This window comes from Canis lupus, chromosome 22 (genome assembly GCF_003254725.2).
Source record: "Canis lupus dingo isolate Sandy chromosome 22, ASM325472v2, whole genome shotgun sequence".
NCBI lineage: Eukaryota > Metazoa > Chordata > Mammalia > Carnivora > Canidae > Canis > Canis lupus.
The window spans coordinates 48,531,963-48,549,769 of record NC_064264.1 but is presented as its reverse complement, the minus strand read 5'-3'; the positions used below and the strand labels follow the sequence as shown (position 1 = coordinate 48,549,769).

At 42.0% G+C, this 17,807-nt stretch overlaps 1 protein-coding gene across 8 annotated transcripts in view; it reads right to left on the bottom strand.

The window, feature by feature from the left end:
• FARP1 (FERM, ARH/RhoGEF and pleckstrin domain protein 1) overlaps positions 1–17,807 on the bottom strand; it is a 288,775-nt gene that overhangs the window by 179,317 nt on the left and 91,651 nt on the right. The window contains exon 1 of one of the 8 annotated variants that reach the window (XM_049099414.1): positions 14,702–14,722. The exons of the other annotated variants lie outside the window; for them this stretch is intronic. Within the exon in view, the coding sequence (XP_048955371.1) occupies positions 14,702–14,707 (6 nt within the window). The 5' untranslated portion in view covers positions 14,708–14,722. Of the gene's footprint in view, positions 1–14,701; positions 14,723–17,807 lie in introns of those variants that run through there. 8 annotated transcript variants of the gene reach the window in all.

Here is a 17,807-nt window from a genome sequence, read left to right as displayed (position 1 = left end):
AACCATACGGGTTGGTGATCTTCACAACTATTATTAGAGTTTTCAGAGGAAAAAGCATATCGAGACAGAGGCATTCATAGCCTGAGCTTATCAAGTCCTACTAATCAGGTAAATACCGAGTAAAATGTCAGATTCTTATACAGCGCACATTTTAGCCTGGATATCTTCCAAGCCACAGATCAATTGAAGTTGCTTTTTTCTTTCAATTTTGTGTGTGTTTGGGGGGGGGGGGGCAGAATGAGAGAGAGAGAGTTTTAAACAGGCTCCATGCTGGGCACACAACCCACTATGGGGCTCAGTATCACAACCTTGAAATCATGACCTGAGCCAAAATCAATAATCCGATGTTCAACCAACTGAGCCACTCACGTGCCCTTGGAGTTCTTCTTCAAGAAGGATTTGAACAGATACATAAAGAACAAGAAGGCAGAAGGAGAGAATAAGGTAATGAAAATCCAAAATGAGAAGGAAAATATGTGTTTTTAATTTGACATTGATTAGACTGTGTCAAGAAGAAAAATGAACAGGGACGCCTGGGTGGCTCAGCAGTTGAGTGCCTGCCTTCGGCTCAGGGCCTGATCCTAGAGACCAGGGATCGAGTCCCACATCAGGCTTCCTGCATGGAGCCTGCTTCTCTCTCTGCCTATGTCTCTGCCTCTCTCTCTGTGTGTGTCTCTCATGAATAAAGAAGAAGAAAGAAAAAAGAAGAAGAAGAAGAAAAACGAACAAATCCCATCACACTCTCCCCCTTCGGAAAATCCTACCATATCCAAAAGCTTCCAGAACACATTTCTATCCTATCAGATTACCGACACAGTCAAGGCTGGGGGCTGTCTAAATACACAGATGATTCTATCTCTAAAAAAACTTGAGGAAGTTAAGAACATATACTGTCTTTTCTAATCAAAAGTGATGTTGAAGAATTTTTTATATGTATTTTCAGTTGACAATGGGATAGTGATGGTGTTAAAAAAAATATCCGTATTTCAAGTGATACACACGAAAAACATTTACAACAGGACACCGGGTGGCTCAGTGGGTTAAGTGTTGGACTCAGCTCAGGTCATGATCTCATGGGTTTTGAGATTGAGCCCCACCTCTTCTCTGTGCTTAGCAGAGACCTCTCTCTCTCTCTCTCCTCCCTTCTCCTCCCAGCTCACAAGCATTCACTCTCTCATGCTGTAACATAATTTAAAAAAATAAAAATGTTTACAGTTAAAAACAAAAGTTTCCATCAGAAAGCAAAACGTTCCAGAACCTGATGAGAGATGCCAACCTATACATTTTTTTAATCATTCTTTTTTATTCTATTTCCTTTTTATTTTATTTATTTATTCATGAGAGACCCAGAGAGAGGCAGAGACACAAGCAGAGGGAGAAGCAGGCTCCCTGCGGGGAGCCTGATAGGGGACTTGATCCCAGGACCCCAGGATCATAGCCAGAGGCAAAAACAGACGCTCAAACACTGAACCACCCAGGTTCCCCGGTCATATTTCCTTTTTTGAAAAATGTGTGGTAGAATTACAAACAATGTACCATTTTTAAGGGTACAGTTTGGGGGATTAAGCTCATTCTCATTGTTATGCAACCATTATCACCATCCATCTCCAGAACTTTTTTCCATCTTGCAAACTAGCACCTGTGCACCCATTAAACACCAATTCCCCATTCCCCTTCCCTCTAATTCCTGGCAACCACCACTTTCTGTTCTGTTCTGTCTCTACCACGCATACAATTTGCAGAGCTCCCTTGGTCAAACTCAGAATTAATAACAAAATACCAAGAAACCTCCCTCAGATTCCAAATATTGATTTATTAAAATACAGTATAACATATGTATCTAAACTGCAACAAAAATAGTTAGCAAGATCTTAATACTTACATCGAATTCTGTGTACACATAAATTATCATGTAAGTGAATTTATGGTTTTATCATCATCACTTTCATGCAATCGTTCAATGGACTTTTATTTTAGCTCTGTAAGAGCACTCACTAGAAATGAAACGGCTGGGTCAAAGCTAGCACATTTTTAAGATTTTTGACCAGTTGCCAAATTGCCCACCATAAAGGTTGTTGCTTTAACTTTTAGTGATGCTTCTCAGATTCAAGTAGATTGCTCTGGATTTGGGGGATGGGGAGGGAGAGTAGTCGATAAACAATGACACAGTTCCCACTAAATGTCTGTACTACCTACCCAGCCTTTCCTTGAAGTTATAAGAGACCATTTCCACGGGATCTCTGCCTGCCTGACAAAGGGTATAAGAAATCTACAAAGGTCATGAATGGTCATGAGCAAGGAATCAGATTTTCTGAAGCATTTTTTTTCCCCATCAAAACAGCTGAAGATAGAACCCTGAAAGAAATCTGCTGCATAGGACTATAAAACACACAATAAACAAAATACAGACTTCTCTCTCATTACTAATATTTTTCAAAAACCAATCCATGAAAGCAAATTCAATTAAAAAGAGTATAGTTTCATAATATTTTACATTATCAGCAAATCAGTGTATTTTGTGATTACACAAGCAACCATTTTGCATGTACAAGAAAAACTGCAAAACCAACATCTTCCTACGTTTTAATAGAGCCTATTAATGGAGCTTCCTCAGGGTGGCCAAAAGGAGCCTAAAAAGAGCTCTTTGCACTAATTTCCCCCAATACAACTCAAAATCTCATTTCTCAAATGAAGCTAAATTCTCTGGTGTTAGAAATTCATCATTTTAAAAATTTCTCCTAGAAATAAAATTTTCTTCCTTTGCTTCTCAAAGCAAAACCTTTGATTTTAAAAAAGAGGGAGAGGGAAGGAAGGAAAGAGAGAGAGAATGAGGGAGAGAGAGAATGCCAAAAAAGAAACTTTGTACTGAATCCAGCTTTTTTTTTTTTGCCCCAGCTGCAGCCAAGCCAGCAACGCTTCCCCATGAAGTGGTTCCTGAAAATTGCCTGGTTACTTTTCCCATCTCCCCACTACCATCGGTTATATGAACATATGTTTTCATTTATAGCATTATGGATAGTCTCTAGACAGTCTGTTGAAAAGAAATTAATCCCAGCAGTGACTAAGATCCTGAATTCTCAGCAATTTCTTATGAATTCACGGTAAGGCTATTTATGCTGAGGCTGAAGCTGAATGTGTAAACAGCTGACCAGGGCTAAACTATTGTGCATTAGGCTTCTCTGGCTTAAACCTCATTCTGCATTTAGAGCAACACAGGCAGAAAAATACTTTTCTTATTAATACATTCAATACAAACGCAAGAGACAAAATTCCTATGATAGCTTCGTGTCCGTATCAGAGAGCCAATGTCTCCTTTTTACTGAGCACCTACTATGTGCCAAAAATTGCCTACCTTCAAGGGTGCAATCTAGGTCACTTTGCAGGCACTGCTGCCAACTCAAAAGACCTACTTGTTGTAAACAGAGACTCACCATAGGTAAGTAGTTTGTTCAGAATCCTAGTTACAAGAGTAGAACTAAGGTGTGAACGCTCATCTCTCACTCCAAACCCAAAATGCTAAGACAACACAAACACCAAGGATGCACACATTTAGTGTTTCATTACAAGACGGCTGTTTGGGGATGGGGAGGAGGGCCCAGTGCTTTTCAGGGATGCTCACACATTACCAATGCCACCCTCCTATCAGCACTTTGCCCAGAGGCTGAGAGTTTCCCAGAACCAGAGGGAGGCTGAGGTGGTCTCAGAACATAAAAAACTGGATGATCATGTGGACAACAGAGGCCGTTATTGCCAAAGATGTTCAGAACCATCTGATAAGCCCCGTTTTGGGTTACGAAAAAGGAGACAAAAGCACAGATCAATTTGTTCCAAATCCCACTTCCAAAGTGTGCATGCATCCTCTCACCCACACACGCCGAGGGACTCTGCACTCAAACCCAGGAATTCTGCCTCCACCCAGTACTGTACCTGTTAGCCCAAACCAAAACACCACATGGCCCAGTTTACACAATAATGTGCTGTGAACAGACCAGGATGCTCCTGATACTCATGTGGAAAAGGGGAAGAACAACACGGAGGTTTAGAAGTAAGCTTGACACGTCCTTGTGGTGTGACCTTGGGCCCCAGCAGCAGCAGCCACAGGTCATTATCAATACATCGGCTCAGGGATCCCCGGGTGGCCCAGCGGTTTGGTGCCTGCCTTTGGCCCAGGGTGTGATCCTGGAGTCCCGGGATCAAGTCCCACATCGGGCTTCCTGCATGGAGCCTGCTTCTCCCTCTACCCCTCTGTCTCTCTCATGAATAAATAAATAAAATCTTTAAAAAAAAATACATCATCTCAAAAAATAAATAGATAGATAGACAGACAGACAGACAGATAGATAGATAGGCAGGCTCATTTAATCCTCATAACCACATGGGAGAGGGATCCTATCAGCCTCATTTTATGCATGGCAACCCTCAGGTCCCAGCTGAAAAGTGGCAGCAACAGGATTCGAACCCAGTTTTTGCCTAGCATCAAAATCCTGATATCACTGATAAGCCACAACGCTGCCAAGCCAGAGCAGAATATCTGACTCAGAGGGTGGCTACAGTCATTTCCTGAGACAGATGCAAGAAGTACTCTGCAGCAGCACCCAGACAACAGCTACTGTGCTCTCATCACCCTTCATCGTCATCGTCATCACCATCTACAGCAGCAGCAGGGCAGCAAGGCCAAGGCTACTGCCAATAAACACGTCACAATATTCTTTCATGCTTCAAATTATTTTCATCTCCCCAAGCACCCTATCAAAGTTTAGAAGCTTCACATTTTTCCCTGAACTTGGCTTGAAAATCACTTTTGTTGCAGCCTAAATCAACATGCAGCTATTAATCCATCACACTCTGCACGTAACCACGTCAGTGCCAACCTTTGGAATTCTACCTACTTGGAACTGAGGAGCTGGTTTTATTTTGATAAAAGCTACTCTGAAATTTTGGGTCTCTGCTTGCCAAAATCAAGTCGAAAAAATGTTGGTGTCAAACAATTTGGAAGTGTTCTAAAACTAATACTCGGAGAATCAGGGGCAGTTGTCTTTTCCTCTGAAGTATAAATTACCACCAAGGCTCCCGGAGATATGGACTTGCCTATGGCAGGGAGCGGGGCGGGGGGGTAAAAGCAAATTTTATTTATTTTTTAATTTTTTAAATTTATTTATGGTAGTCACACAGAGAGAGAAAGAGAGAGGCAGAGACATAGGCAGAGGGAGAAGCAGGCTCCATGCACCGGGAGCCCGACGTGGGATTCGATCCCGGGTCTCCAGGATAGAGCCCTGGGCCAAAGGCAGGCGCCAAACCGCTGCGCCACCCAGGGTTCCCACAAATTTTCTTTAAAGACCAACACCAGATGCTTCCTTTAACACTGACTGACACACAATTTCAGGCCCCTGGAAGGCTTGGTATGAAAGATACAAGTTTTAAGTGTGTTGCAAAGTATAAAGTACAGAGATGACTATTTTTCTGAGGGCAGCCAGTGACAGCAGAAGTTAAGAGCATTCAGTCATACCCAAGGGGTAAGGCTTGCATGACAGCTCTCTTGCCCATTTGTGGGGTACCACTGGCTTGTCTTTGGGTTCATGTCAGAGTAATAGCAAAATCATCGCTCTGTGTGAGTGTGTGTGTGTGTGTGTGTGTGTGTGTGCGCGCGCGCGCTGGGGCGGGGTAGGGTAAACCTTCAACTACCAAAACCCAGACCCAACCCTTTGGAAAATACCATCTTTGGATAAATAAAAATTCAGGTAATAAAATCTTATATTAAGTCTACTAAAGACCATGTGGTTATCAACCAGATAAGGACCACACTGCAAGTCTAAAGTTACTGAATGGTAACCACATGCCCTTTTAGCCTTGTGATTCTACACCAAATGATCAAGAAGTTGGGATAGACCAAAATGATGTTTCAGAAACTATTTTTGAAAAATGCATCTGACCATATTGTCACTCTAAACTCTATTATACATACATTTAAAAATATACACAATTAACTATCAGGCTATCACACAATCTAGTATCTTTTCTTGGTTGATGAGGGAGCTTATCAGAGCACAAAATGTAATGTGTGAATAAACTACCTCCTGTAGTTTATCCCACTACTCCCCAGGAGGGACTTTCCATTAAACTGAAGAAAACCATCTCCGAGATCTCTTGATTAAAACCTTGAGAGTGTCCTGTGTCCTCGTTGACAAAATCTTGGACAAGCAGGAAAGAGAGGTCCTGGCCCCATTTTGACCACCATTAGCTAAATGACCTTGGTCAGAACATTTATCTGTTTGAGGCTCACTTTTCTCATTTTGTAAAGGGGATATGGGGATGGTCTCCCAGTTTTAAATGTCATCCAAATTCACTTTCCAAAAATACATTTTCATATTATCTACTTTCTTTTAGGATTACTCAAATACACATATATGCATCTTAATCATAAATTAGAAACTTAGTTTTATAAGAACAGTTTTTAATTCATTTAATCCATAAACATGCATTAATTCCCTGTTATGTGCCAAGCACTGCGCTTGACACTAGGAACAGACCAAAGGCCACACAATTCTCTCCTCTCAGTTAAGTGGAAAGACAGGCACTGAACAAGTTACGGACCAAACACGCTATTGTTTAGAGTTACACACATGTGTGCCAAAGTATAAAGAGAAACAAGGGAATGATTAACACAAAATTCAGGCCGTGATTACTTCTGTGGGGAGGGAGGGTGAGCAATGAGGAAGGGGCTTGTACTGGGAATATTATGGTTTTTAACTTGGATGTTTGTGTTCTTATTTGTTAAACTATACTTACACATTTTATAGTCTCTTTTGCAAATATGCCATACCTTAAAATCTCAAGTTTCAACAGATTATGTAAGAAATAAATCATGTACAAACCCAAAAGACTGCCATTGCAAAACATTTCTTTAGAATCCAAAGCATTCAAAACATACACAGATTCAGATTTTAGCATAAGAGCTTTGATGTGATTGGAGGGGGCAAGTTAAAGAACAATATTTCAGTTTTTGTTTTAAGCCTCCTTTTCAAAGTACAGAAGTTTTTCCAATTAAGTCAATGAACAGCCCCAATTGGGCGTGTTTGGGAACCATTGATCAATCTCATAAATAAATTTACGCTAGTGTATTATTTAATATACACAAGTCCCACACTTTTCTCAAATGCATCTCTCTACCTGAAGCTCGAGAGCTTGAAATATCATAAACAATAAAAATTAGGTTTCCAAAAAAGTCAACAGCCTCAACCTCGCTTAATTTTGAAGACTTCCAAAAGACAGGGAAAGGAGCTGTCACACATCACATATGTAAATTGAAAGGACAGAGGTGGTTAACCAGAGTGTTCATTTCCCAGTGGAATTTCCTTTTTTAAAAACCACCACTGGCAACTGTCACTAAGAAACAGTATTGCTTCAGGTTTTCCTTTGGTCTTTTTTATTCTATAATGTTCAAAGACAGGTATAAACACAAGGCCCCTGTGATCTTTCTTTCACAGACATTTGTCTGGTTACTATTCTGCCTCCCCAAGACGCAGCCCTATGTAGCATCAATCATTTCCATAGCCAAAGAATTTATGTGTCATCAGAGGACCAGAATTTGGATGGAGAATGTGGGAGGGAATTGTAAGATCTTTTCTACTAAAATATCACTGTCACCATAAGGAAAAAGTAAGATGGACTCAACTGGAAGTTATTCTGAATGCTACAACCCTTGAGCAAAAATGAAGAATTCTTCCTTAAATAAAGGGGTCAGAGACTGACCCTGGTAAAAGGGGCTTTGTATTATAAATGTTTAAGTCTTACCATATCAAGTAAAAGAAGGACCACAACAACAAAACTATCATTTTCCCCAAAAGTCCCTGAAAGATTAACAGGGAACAATTATGCTTGTCTATTTCCAAAGGCAGAGTTGTATCATGAAAATTCACCCACACATCACCTGATCTGTGTCACTTGTGTATAACTTACCCAAAAATTCCTATTATTTCTCTGCTTAGTGTTACATGAAATAGTGTAACACACACACAAAAAAAAAACAATTATAGCTTAACTTGGGCATTCTTATAAACTGAATCACAGCTGATGCTCATTATTCACTATAATCTGTTCTGTAAAATTGCTGTTTATTTAGCAAATACTGCTCCTAGGAGAAAAACAGGGTTAGGTTCCTACGAGTATCTGGTCACAGCATTTTCATCAACCTATTAATCCAACCCATAATTTCATTCAATGTGTTTCTATTTAAAGACACTTTATTTCACATCTATCGTCAGTTAATTAACATGGACCTCACAGCTAACAGCCCTGTAACTCATGCCTGAATGAAGCTCATGTGACACACGTATTTCTCTCTGTAAGGCACTTCCCAGAGTTCTTGTACCTGAGAACACCAGAGAGCACTCCAGCTCACACCTGGGGGCCATGTGAAACTGTGAAATCACCAATAAAAAGCACAAAAACATGCAAAAGGTGATACTACAGAGACCATGAGGAGGACAGCTGTTTACAACGATAGCTGAAACCAGAGGACAGTGCCCCTCATTCAGCCTTCACTGCAAACACATACAGTGGGTAACTCAAAATTCTCACCATGGCTCTGCGCCATGTCTGTGAATGATCTCAGAGCAACGCAAGTAGTGATTTGGGGTTGGTTACAAATAAAGTTGAGGGGGTACAAGAATTTGCAAATACCAGAACCTGCAAATAAGGAAGATCAGCTGTAGTTCAACAAATCATAATGACTCAGCACGTCACAATTTTAACAAATTAATACCTAAAAATGTTTCTGAAGTTTTGTTATAATTTTAAAAAACATATCAAGTATTTCTTTTCCGGACATTATTCCATCTTATGATGGAACAGCCTAATACTTCTGTGGCCATAACACAACATTTCCTTGCACGAGCCACCTATCCTAAGGCTGTTCACACTGTCAGCTAGGCAGACATTGTGTCACTCCTCCAACCATCCTTCTCCTGGCATCCACTATGGAATCTTCTTCCACCCAAATATAGCATAAAGAGCTCAAAACTCACAAAATGTTCCAAACACAGAGAACTGTGTTTCCTCTAGGTATATAATCTGCGCTTCGCCCAAGCTAGAAATAGATGTGTAACTGACACATTTCCCCCATTAAAATGGTTATGTCTTGGGTTGGGGTAGGGTGTGCCCATCTGCCTATCTGGAGAAAATGATCCACGGAAACGGCCTCTGTGATACCAAAGGTGTTGAGGGCTTTGGCCATTATGTGACGTTCCCTTTGTAAGGCCCGGTGGAAAGGTGCGATTCTGGTCTCAGGGTGAGAAACCTAGGAGTCTTCCCGCGAATTGGTTCATTCTTGGCATACAAATCATGGACTAAGTACACAATGTGGGTCGCTCTTCACGATGATTGCTGGAAAGCAAAGGGCCACACTGGTGGCTCACCTTTGGGACTAAGCAGCTTCACTTGGTGAACTGGCCTCCTCCCTGGATCCAGTTTATATCTTGCCCTCGTTCACCCTTTGACTTTTTGGTTTTTAACTTACTTCCATTTTACACTCTCTACACTCTTTTGTAACTACCTCCAATCCTTTGTAAGGCTGGGGGAGCAGGTATAACAATCTGACCTCCTAACTTCCTCCAGAGAGGGTCTCTCTGCTGCTTTTGGTTCCAACAGAATTCCGCACTTACTTTTCCCTGCCATCACCCCTCATTAGTTCAAACTGCTGCTGTTGGCCATGCATCCTCCCAGGATGCTCTACCCTGCAGGACTGTGGGTAGTGACAACCCACACCAGCATAAGTGACCTGGCTTGGTCATGTCAGGCCCCCTGTGACCTTCTGAAAGAACAGTTGAGGAAATCATGTGTGGGAACCAAAGTGGGCCGCACCTTGTCAGCTGGGTGTGTGGAAGACTGCATACCAGGAATAAGCCACACACCTGGAGTGGGACACCATGGGCAGATGGCAGGCATACTCATCCAGGTGTGCAAAAGAAAGGCTGTCCCCTTGAAGAAGGCAGGTGCCCAGGACACAAGGAGCCCGGTTCTCCACACTATGTAGAGTACGGGCAGGCAGGATACTTGGGTTCAGTGAACAGCTGGATTCCTTAACCTAATTAACAATTAATGTTCCATTTCAGTGCTCTGGTCTAGGAAAACAATGACAAAGCCTCTATTGACTAAAGTGCTGTGTTCCTTAAGTGATGTCATTCTGTTTGTTTACAGTTCAAGTACCTGGTTAAAATTAAACTTTTCTAAATACCCCCTGTTTCCGTATGTGTGACTAAGGACTTTGAGCTTTTAAAATTATCCCCAAAGACAACAGAGCATACAGGAACATATACAAATCCCACCTGACTTTTGAGAATTTGCTAACAGAATCATAGTCACTTTTCCTAGACAAAAACAAAAAAACAAAACAAAACAAAATTTAAGTTACAAGAATCAGAAGATGGTTAAGTTTATTTTCCTGATCTGCCCATGATAATTAAGAATTTGTTTCTAAAGTTATAAGAACAAGACACATCTCTATTTTTTTGTTGTTTCAAAATTGCTACTGCCAGGTAATCATGTCATACCTTTGTAATTACAAAACAAAAGTTTGGTTGTTTTTTTTTTTTTTAAAGAACTGCTCTGTTAGCCCCAAAAGATTTCTCAAGAATTAATACTGGCATAAACATCTGCTATTCTCACTAGCTCAGGCCTAACCATCCACCTTACTCGGGGAAGGAAAGCTGGAAGAGACTTTTTAAAAGAAAGCTTTGAGTTGACACAAGTAGAAACTGTCCCATATGTCACTCTAATCATCGGTTTCAATTAAAGCATTTGCTTCCTATTACTGAGGTATTAGGACTCTGTCATATATAAAACATTGACTATAGAAGCTGAAAATTTGTTTTTGCATCCAAACAAACTTCTGAAAGCATCCTATAAAATGTTTATCAAGAAAGTAGTAAGACAAACAGGAATTAAAATAGATATGGGGGCAACTAGGTGGCTCCATCAGTTGAGTAAATGACTCCTGATCTCAGCTCAGGTCATAATTTCAGGGTCCTGAGATCAAGCCCCAAGTTGGGCTCCATGTTCAGTGGGAGTCTGCTGGAGATTCTCTCCCCCAGTTCCTCTCCCACACCCCCTCCTCACACTCTCTCAAATAAAATCATTAAAAAAAAAAAAACCTAGATACTTGGTTTTATTAGTCTAAAAACCTTTATAATTAATAATCCATTATTTGAATTCAAAAACATGAAGAAAAAAATTACCGTGGAGTACTCAGAGCACGGTAGTATACTAAATGAGGTGTTCCTTTTAAATTTAAAACCTTTCAAGAGCTGAACTACAGCAATTCCAATCAACATTTTGAAAGCTAATGAATCTAATTAAGAGACCACACGGGAAAGAAATGGTTTTTAACTTCAGCACTAAGCAATAAACCAAATTCCTCTCTTTGGTCTAATTTATGTCAGGGGAAAAGAAGTGAATCTTCCCCTAGCATCAAACACCACATAGCAGAATGGTCTTCTTGGCTCCCCTCCAAGTGGTACCCAATCTGGGAGCACTCGGCTCCCAGGAGCAAGCAGGGCATCTTCGCTAACCTGGGAGCACATCTCCATCTATGCCCACCCAGCAGAAAAAGAAAGTACTTACCACCAAAAGGTGTTCACATCCTATTTTAATATAATGCTAGCCATTGCCAAGCATTTTCTTCACATGAAGTAATGAAACAGAACTTTGAGTCTTAACTCAGTAGAGCGTAAGCAGCTCTTCAGCGAAAGCTGCTGCCTAACTCTTCAAATCCAATTTATGGAGGAAACTGAGCCTTTTGTCCAGGAGTGATAAATGCAGTCCTCTCCAAACTCTTCAATTACGTGCAAATGGTGGTGAAGTGCTTAGGCCACAAAATGATCCAAGTGGATCAGGTACTCAGGGGATGGAAAGATAGAGTATCCATGGAAGGGAACAGAGCAAATGTTACTTCTCTTAAAAGGGCATTTGCTGGGAAAGCCATACTGCCAACAATCAATCAGCACAAAGTTGGGGCTGACTGTATTTTCATCACAAATGTTGTACCCAATTCTATTCCGCCTTAAAATTGTGCAAAATTCTCTGGTATTTATGTGAACATACTTAATTAACAAAAGATCTCCCTAAAATTTTAATCAACTTCTAATCGGCCCAAAGGATCATCATCATTGATATTCAAGAGCTTGTTTGAGGTGGATGGAAAAAGACTCTAGAAAGAAGATGCAGGGTTGGGAGACTGACTCACTTCTTTTGTAATCCTTTCCTAATAGGACTATAAGTTTCAAGTACTTTAAAGAAGTTTTTTAGGGATGCCTGGGTGGCTCAGTGGTAGAGCATCTGCCTTTGGCTCAGGGCATGATACCAGGGTCTTGGGCTCAAGTCTCATATTGGGCTCCCCAAAGGGAGCCTGCCTCTCCCCTCTGCGTAGGTCTCTGCCTCTCTGTGCATGTCTCTCATGAATAAATAAAATCTTAAAAAAGAAAAAGGAAGTTGTTTAAAATTACACTAAAATCCAACACGTGTGCAGGGGTAAAAACATAAGACACTTCTAAAGTAGCCAACACTGAAATCAGTTTTAGGTTGTTTTCATTACAAAAATAACTGATGGTCAACACTGAGGCCTTTTATCAAGCTAGGGGAAAAAAGAATTACCTAAAAGGCCAAAGCAAGTTGTATGGATTCTTCTTTCTCAATAGAATACAACAACAAAGTAGCTGATTCTTCATCCTACAGAATTTGCCAATACCACCCTCCAGATGACAGCAGTCAAAACTCAAAGTTCTGCCCACAGAAAATACCCTTTAAAAGTAGATCTAGGGGGCACCTGGGTGGCTCAGTGGGTTAAGTCTGCCTTCCGCTCAAGTCATGATCCCACCCCACTCTCCGCTCAGTGAGGAGTCTGCTTCTCCCTCTCCATGTTCTCATTCTAACTCTTTATTTAAAAAAAAAAAAAAATGTAGAAGCTTTGATTTCACGAAATTCATAGATACACTATTGAAAATTCGAATCTCTAAAATCTATGTAATTAAAGACATTAGTCTTTCACAAGGTTTCATACATCAATATAAAATATTCTTAAGTGGTGTTTTTATGTTCTTATTTTTAGATCTTTGGAACAAAGAAGATATGCCCATATTGAATAGGAAGAAAATCTATTTTCTAGAATATATATACATATGTATATATAGCAGCATATGCACTCACTGAACTTATATTCACTAAGTCCAGATTTTTAAGAATCTTCTTTAATATTAAAAATGACTCCCCCAGAAAGGTTTCCTATTCAGCTAGTGAATGTATACTATTATTCCAGACAAAAGCATTTAGAAAGCCAGTTTCAATGTGGATAGTAGACACTAATTTTCTCTGTTGCCTTAGGGGAGGGAAGAACATTCAAAATATTTATATATTAAAGAAATATGTGTCTTTGAGAGATCCTGCACATAACATTCAGGGTGGTCCATGCAAAAACAGGTCCTGTTGAATACAAAAAGACTTAAAGCAGAGCCTGTCAAAGCAAGATGCATGGCTATGGTGCTCACATAAAACAGAAACATAAACAAGCTGTATGGCAAAGAACAAAACAGAGGTTTGTATTTTAGGCCAGCCGTATGGAATATGTCCCCACCCAAAGAGGTTTCCCTCCTCTTTACATGGAGTCCAAGCCATCAAACAGAACATGCTGGCGAGTAGGGCCTCACTCATCGAAACTGCTCAACATCTCTTCACGAGGCATTTCTTCCAAGGGTCCTTCGGGCCCAGGCCAGCACATGGCATGCACCTCTGGAAGTGGAAGCACACACACTGGACACCTTCCTGCCTACACACACGCTGAGCCCCTGGAACTCTGCTCACACTGTGCATAGCTTTTTGTAAAACTTCACCTGGGGCTTATCTGTGGCAGAAACCCATCCTAATCCCCAAACTCCACCCAGCTCTTCAGATTGCCAGATGCTACCTTCCCACCATGCTCATGAATTTCCCTTATCTCACCCTCTGGTCATTTATACTTGTCCACGTTTTTATACTATAACTGTTCATCCACTGTCTGCATACACACTGGATCAGAATCCTCAGTAGGGCAGAGATAGCTGGTCTTCTACTTTCTTCCTACCGATTCATCCTCTAGAATCCTGTCATACGGTCTACAACAGTAGATTAATCTCCAGTGACTCACAATATGTCAAGGGAGACAACGCAGTGCCTGATTTTAAGGGAATACTGGGTTTCCAGATTATATACCACATTCTTTACATTCCACCCTTCCCCCAACACCTTTTCCTATCTCCCCCATCCTAAAATTTTCATCATAAACAAACAGGTAACAAACTGGAAAAAACTTTACAAAAGCAACTCTCACACTCTGGGGTAATATCTACCAACATGGTGATTTTGTGTTTAATTAAGATTATCATTCTTTATTGAACCACAGGTAATTTCATCACACAGTGAGAGTTTCATAGCCACAGGCTCACCTCCATTGAACAACTCAGATTTTCCTCCAATCCTTCTTACCAAATGACTTCTTTCCTTTTTACCCAGCTCTAACATTTTCATTTTCCACCAAAAGACCCAGAGTGTCCACTAACAAAAGATTTTGTACAATTACTCATAATTTTGTTAACATGTCAGCCCTAGAAATGCATGGAGGTTCCCTTTTTATTTCCTTGCCCCCCGCCCCCCCCCCCCCCCCCCATAAGTCCTATACCTTCATCCTCCTCTCAAACAGCTCCAAGAAGGGGCAGCACAACCATGTTTGGACAAACAAGAACCATCCACCACTTTCTCTGGCCAGGCCTCAGAACACCACCCAAGCAGTTGCCATGGAGGCTGATTTATGCCAAAGCTTAAGGCAGCTTGAGCTTGGCTCGTCTCTGGCTGACCCTTCTCTGGCTGATGCTTCCTCCCAATAAGGTGTCCTGTCCAGTGAGACTTCGGGCTCACCCTCTGGAATGGAGCCAGCAGCCTCGAGCTTGCCCTTCTCTTCTTATCCCTCCTGGAAGAGCTCTAGCCTAGCACAGACTAGCACCACCGTGCGCCCAGGACTCCAGATGGACATCTAGTTTGGAGCTGCAATCCGCCACCCTCCTTCCTCCTCGACATTTCTCCTAACTCAAAACCATCTTGTGCTCCTCTTGCATCATCTCCCCGAGCTGCTCCTCTCTAGCCTACCACCAGCCATCCGGCGGCCCAGCCAAGCATGAGAGGCCTGCTCTGTACCCCCTGCACCCCCAGCTCACCCTAGCCCCTTTGCTAGTTCTTGCTGTACCCCACTCCAGCTCGGACTCCAGCAGGAATTTCCCAACATCGGTTCCTAACCTTGACCTCTACCCTTTCCACTCTGGAGGATCAGTCCTTTAGCTCTGATTAGATCTCCTCTCCTGAACTACTTAGTTATCCTGTGGCACAGAAGCCACTTAAAATAACTGAAAATGCTAGACAGAACATAAAAATCTTTGTCAATGCACTGCTGCCATCAAATATGGACACTCAGGTCGGAGAGCTTGAACTGCAAGTAATAAATGGGCTACAACAGAGACAACTCTTGCCCTGGGAAGCTTTGCTAAACTTGGGGGAATAGGGCCTCTGGTTTTTATGATGGGGATAAAGGGAAGCAACACCCGAGGGCCTGGCCAGAGCAGGAGTCAAACAGGAGCCACATGCCCATGCTTGGCACATATGTCCAAGGACTTGGACAAGGACTTGGGGTCCTTCCTTAACATGGTAAATCTGTTACTGAATCCTGGGGTTAATGATTTTCCCACAGCCACAGGAAGGCATCAAAAATATGCGGAAAACAGTCTGAAGATATATCAGTCCATAAGGAAGTACGATCCTCTGTGAGGATTAAAATGTAAGATCTAGTCCGGACCACCAATCCAGCATTCCCAGACAGGAAGTTGGAGTCCCTCCCACTCCAAAAATAACAAAGGCAAAACATGCTTTCTCTATTACCTGCTTCGCAATCCAGGTATTATTTGAGAAATGCACATAGGAAATGTTGGCAACATTTATGCATTTCCTGTTCCAGTTTTATTTGGTCTTTGACTAGATAGGACTAGATTTATGACCCTAAATGGTTTTCTTTTTTTAAGGTTTTATTCCAGAGAGAGCGCACGAGCAGGAGGAGGGGCAGAGGGAGAGAGAGAAGCAGACTCCCCTGCTGAGCAGGGAGCCCAAAGTGGAACTCGATCCCGGGACCCTGGGATCATGACCTGAGCAGAAGGCAGACGCTTATGCATGAGCCACCCAGGTGCCCTGGCCCTACGTGGTTTTAATTAAATCTTGTCTGGAAGCAATTTTTCTCCTAAAGTCTTCATACAGGTGACACTAGAAGAAGTCCTGACATCTTAGCGAAGTCAGTTTTTCCTGGCTACAAATTAAGATTTTTGAAGGAAAAAAAATATGCCATTGGGTTGAGGGTTATGATTCAACAAACTCTTACCATGTTTTGTTCTTCAGTCATACAGTGAGTTCATTAACAATTTTTTTAAAGACTTTTGTGAAGCCAGTTACAAAAGGCCCCATATTATATGATGCCATTTATATGAAATGTGCCAGAACAGGCAACCTATAGAGCTGAAAGCTGGTTAGTGGTGGCCAGAGGAGGGGAGAAGGGTGTAGGCAGTGACTGCTCATAAGTGTGGGGTTTCTTTTCAGGGGGGGAGGACAGATATGCTCAGAAATTCAGGATGGCCACACAACTCTGTAAATATGCTGAGACCCACGGAATCCTATATACTTCAGGTGAACCGTACGGCCTGTGAGTTATAGGAGATTAAGCGGTTTTAAACATGGGCCTGGCAGTGACCAAGGGCTTGAGGAAGGGAAGGGGCGCCGTTCCAGGAACACAGTTGCCCCGTGCAAGATAAAGCGCCACTGGAGCCCGGCTGCACAACAATGTGAACACACTCAACTGTGCACTTATAAGTGATGAAGATGGTAAATCTGCGTGGTATGGCGTTTTCTTCCCCCCTTTCCTTTTGCTACAATTGGAAATTTCAAAAATTAATTTTAGAGGAGAAGAGGGTGCCTGGAAAAACAGCACCCATTTCAAAGTGGCTGTCACCTGTTCTGTCTCCCGCCAGGACACGGACACAGCATCCGGGTGGGTGGAGGCGGCTTCCCCCCACCTTTCTCCAGCACCCCTCTGGCTCCCTTTACCACCTCCCCCGGAGTTCCTTCACACTAGAATTACACTAGGTGTAATCCAAAGGTCATACACAAATTCCTTCAGTGCAATCTCTCCTCAGATGGTATCTTCTCAGGTCATGGGAGGCTTATTTGAGGACTTATTTCCATGAGAATGTTGTACTGGATTCCATGGGATGGACAACCTGGGCAGTATGAGGAGGCTCTTGTGCCTGTCCCTGTGCCTCTGGGTGGGGGAGGGTACTCCACAGAGAGGACCACAGAAAGTTCTCGTAAAATCGATGCCGAAATTGGGGCACATGAAATTCTGAGCAGCTATGCAACAAGGCTGCATAAGCCTGAAGGTAGAGGGTGAGGATAGGGACCCCGGGCCCTATCCTTACATCAACACTGGGGGTTACAGCTCTAATGCAGTAATTCTGGAGGAGACACAACCCAGCCCATAGCATATATATAAGGGTAAACTACCAACTATGGGTTTTGTGTCACATGGTAATCACAAAAATAGTCCAGTCTATGGCCATACATGAGACAACTTTAAACACCTGGTCTAATTCAGAATTTATTTACTCAGATTTCTAACAACATTTGTGTCTTATGTTCCAAAGAATGGATTAAAAGTTGCAAATTAAAAGCTTGAAAATACATGCTTCTTGGTCCAA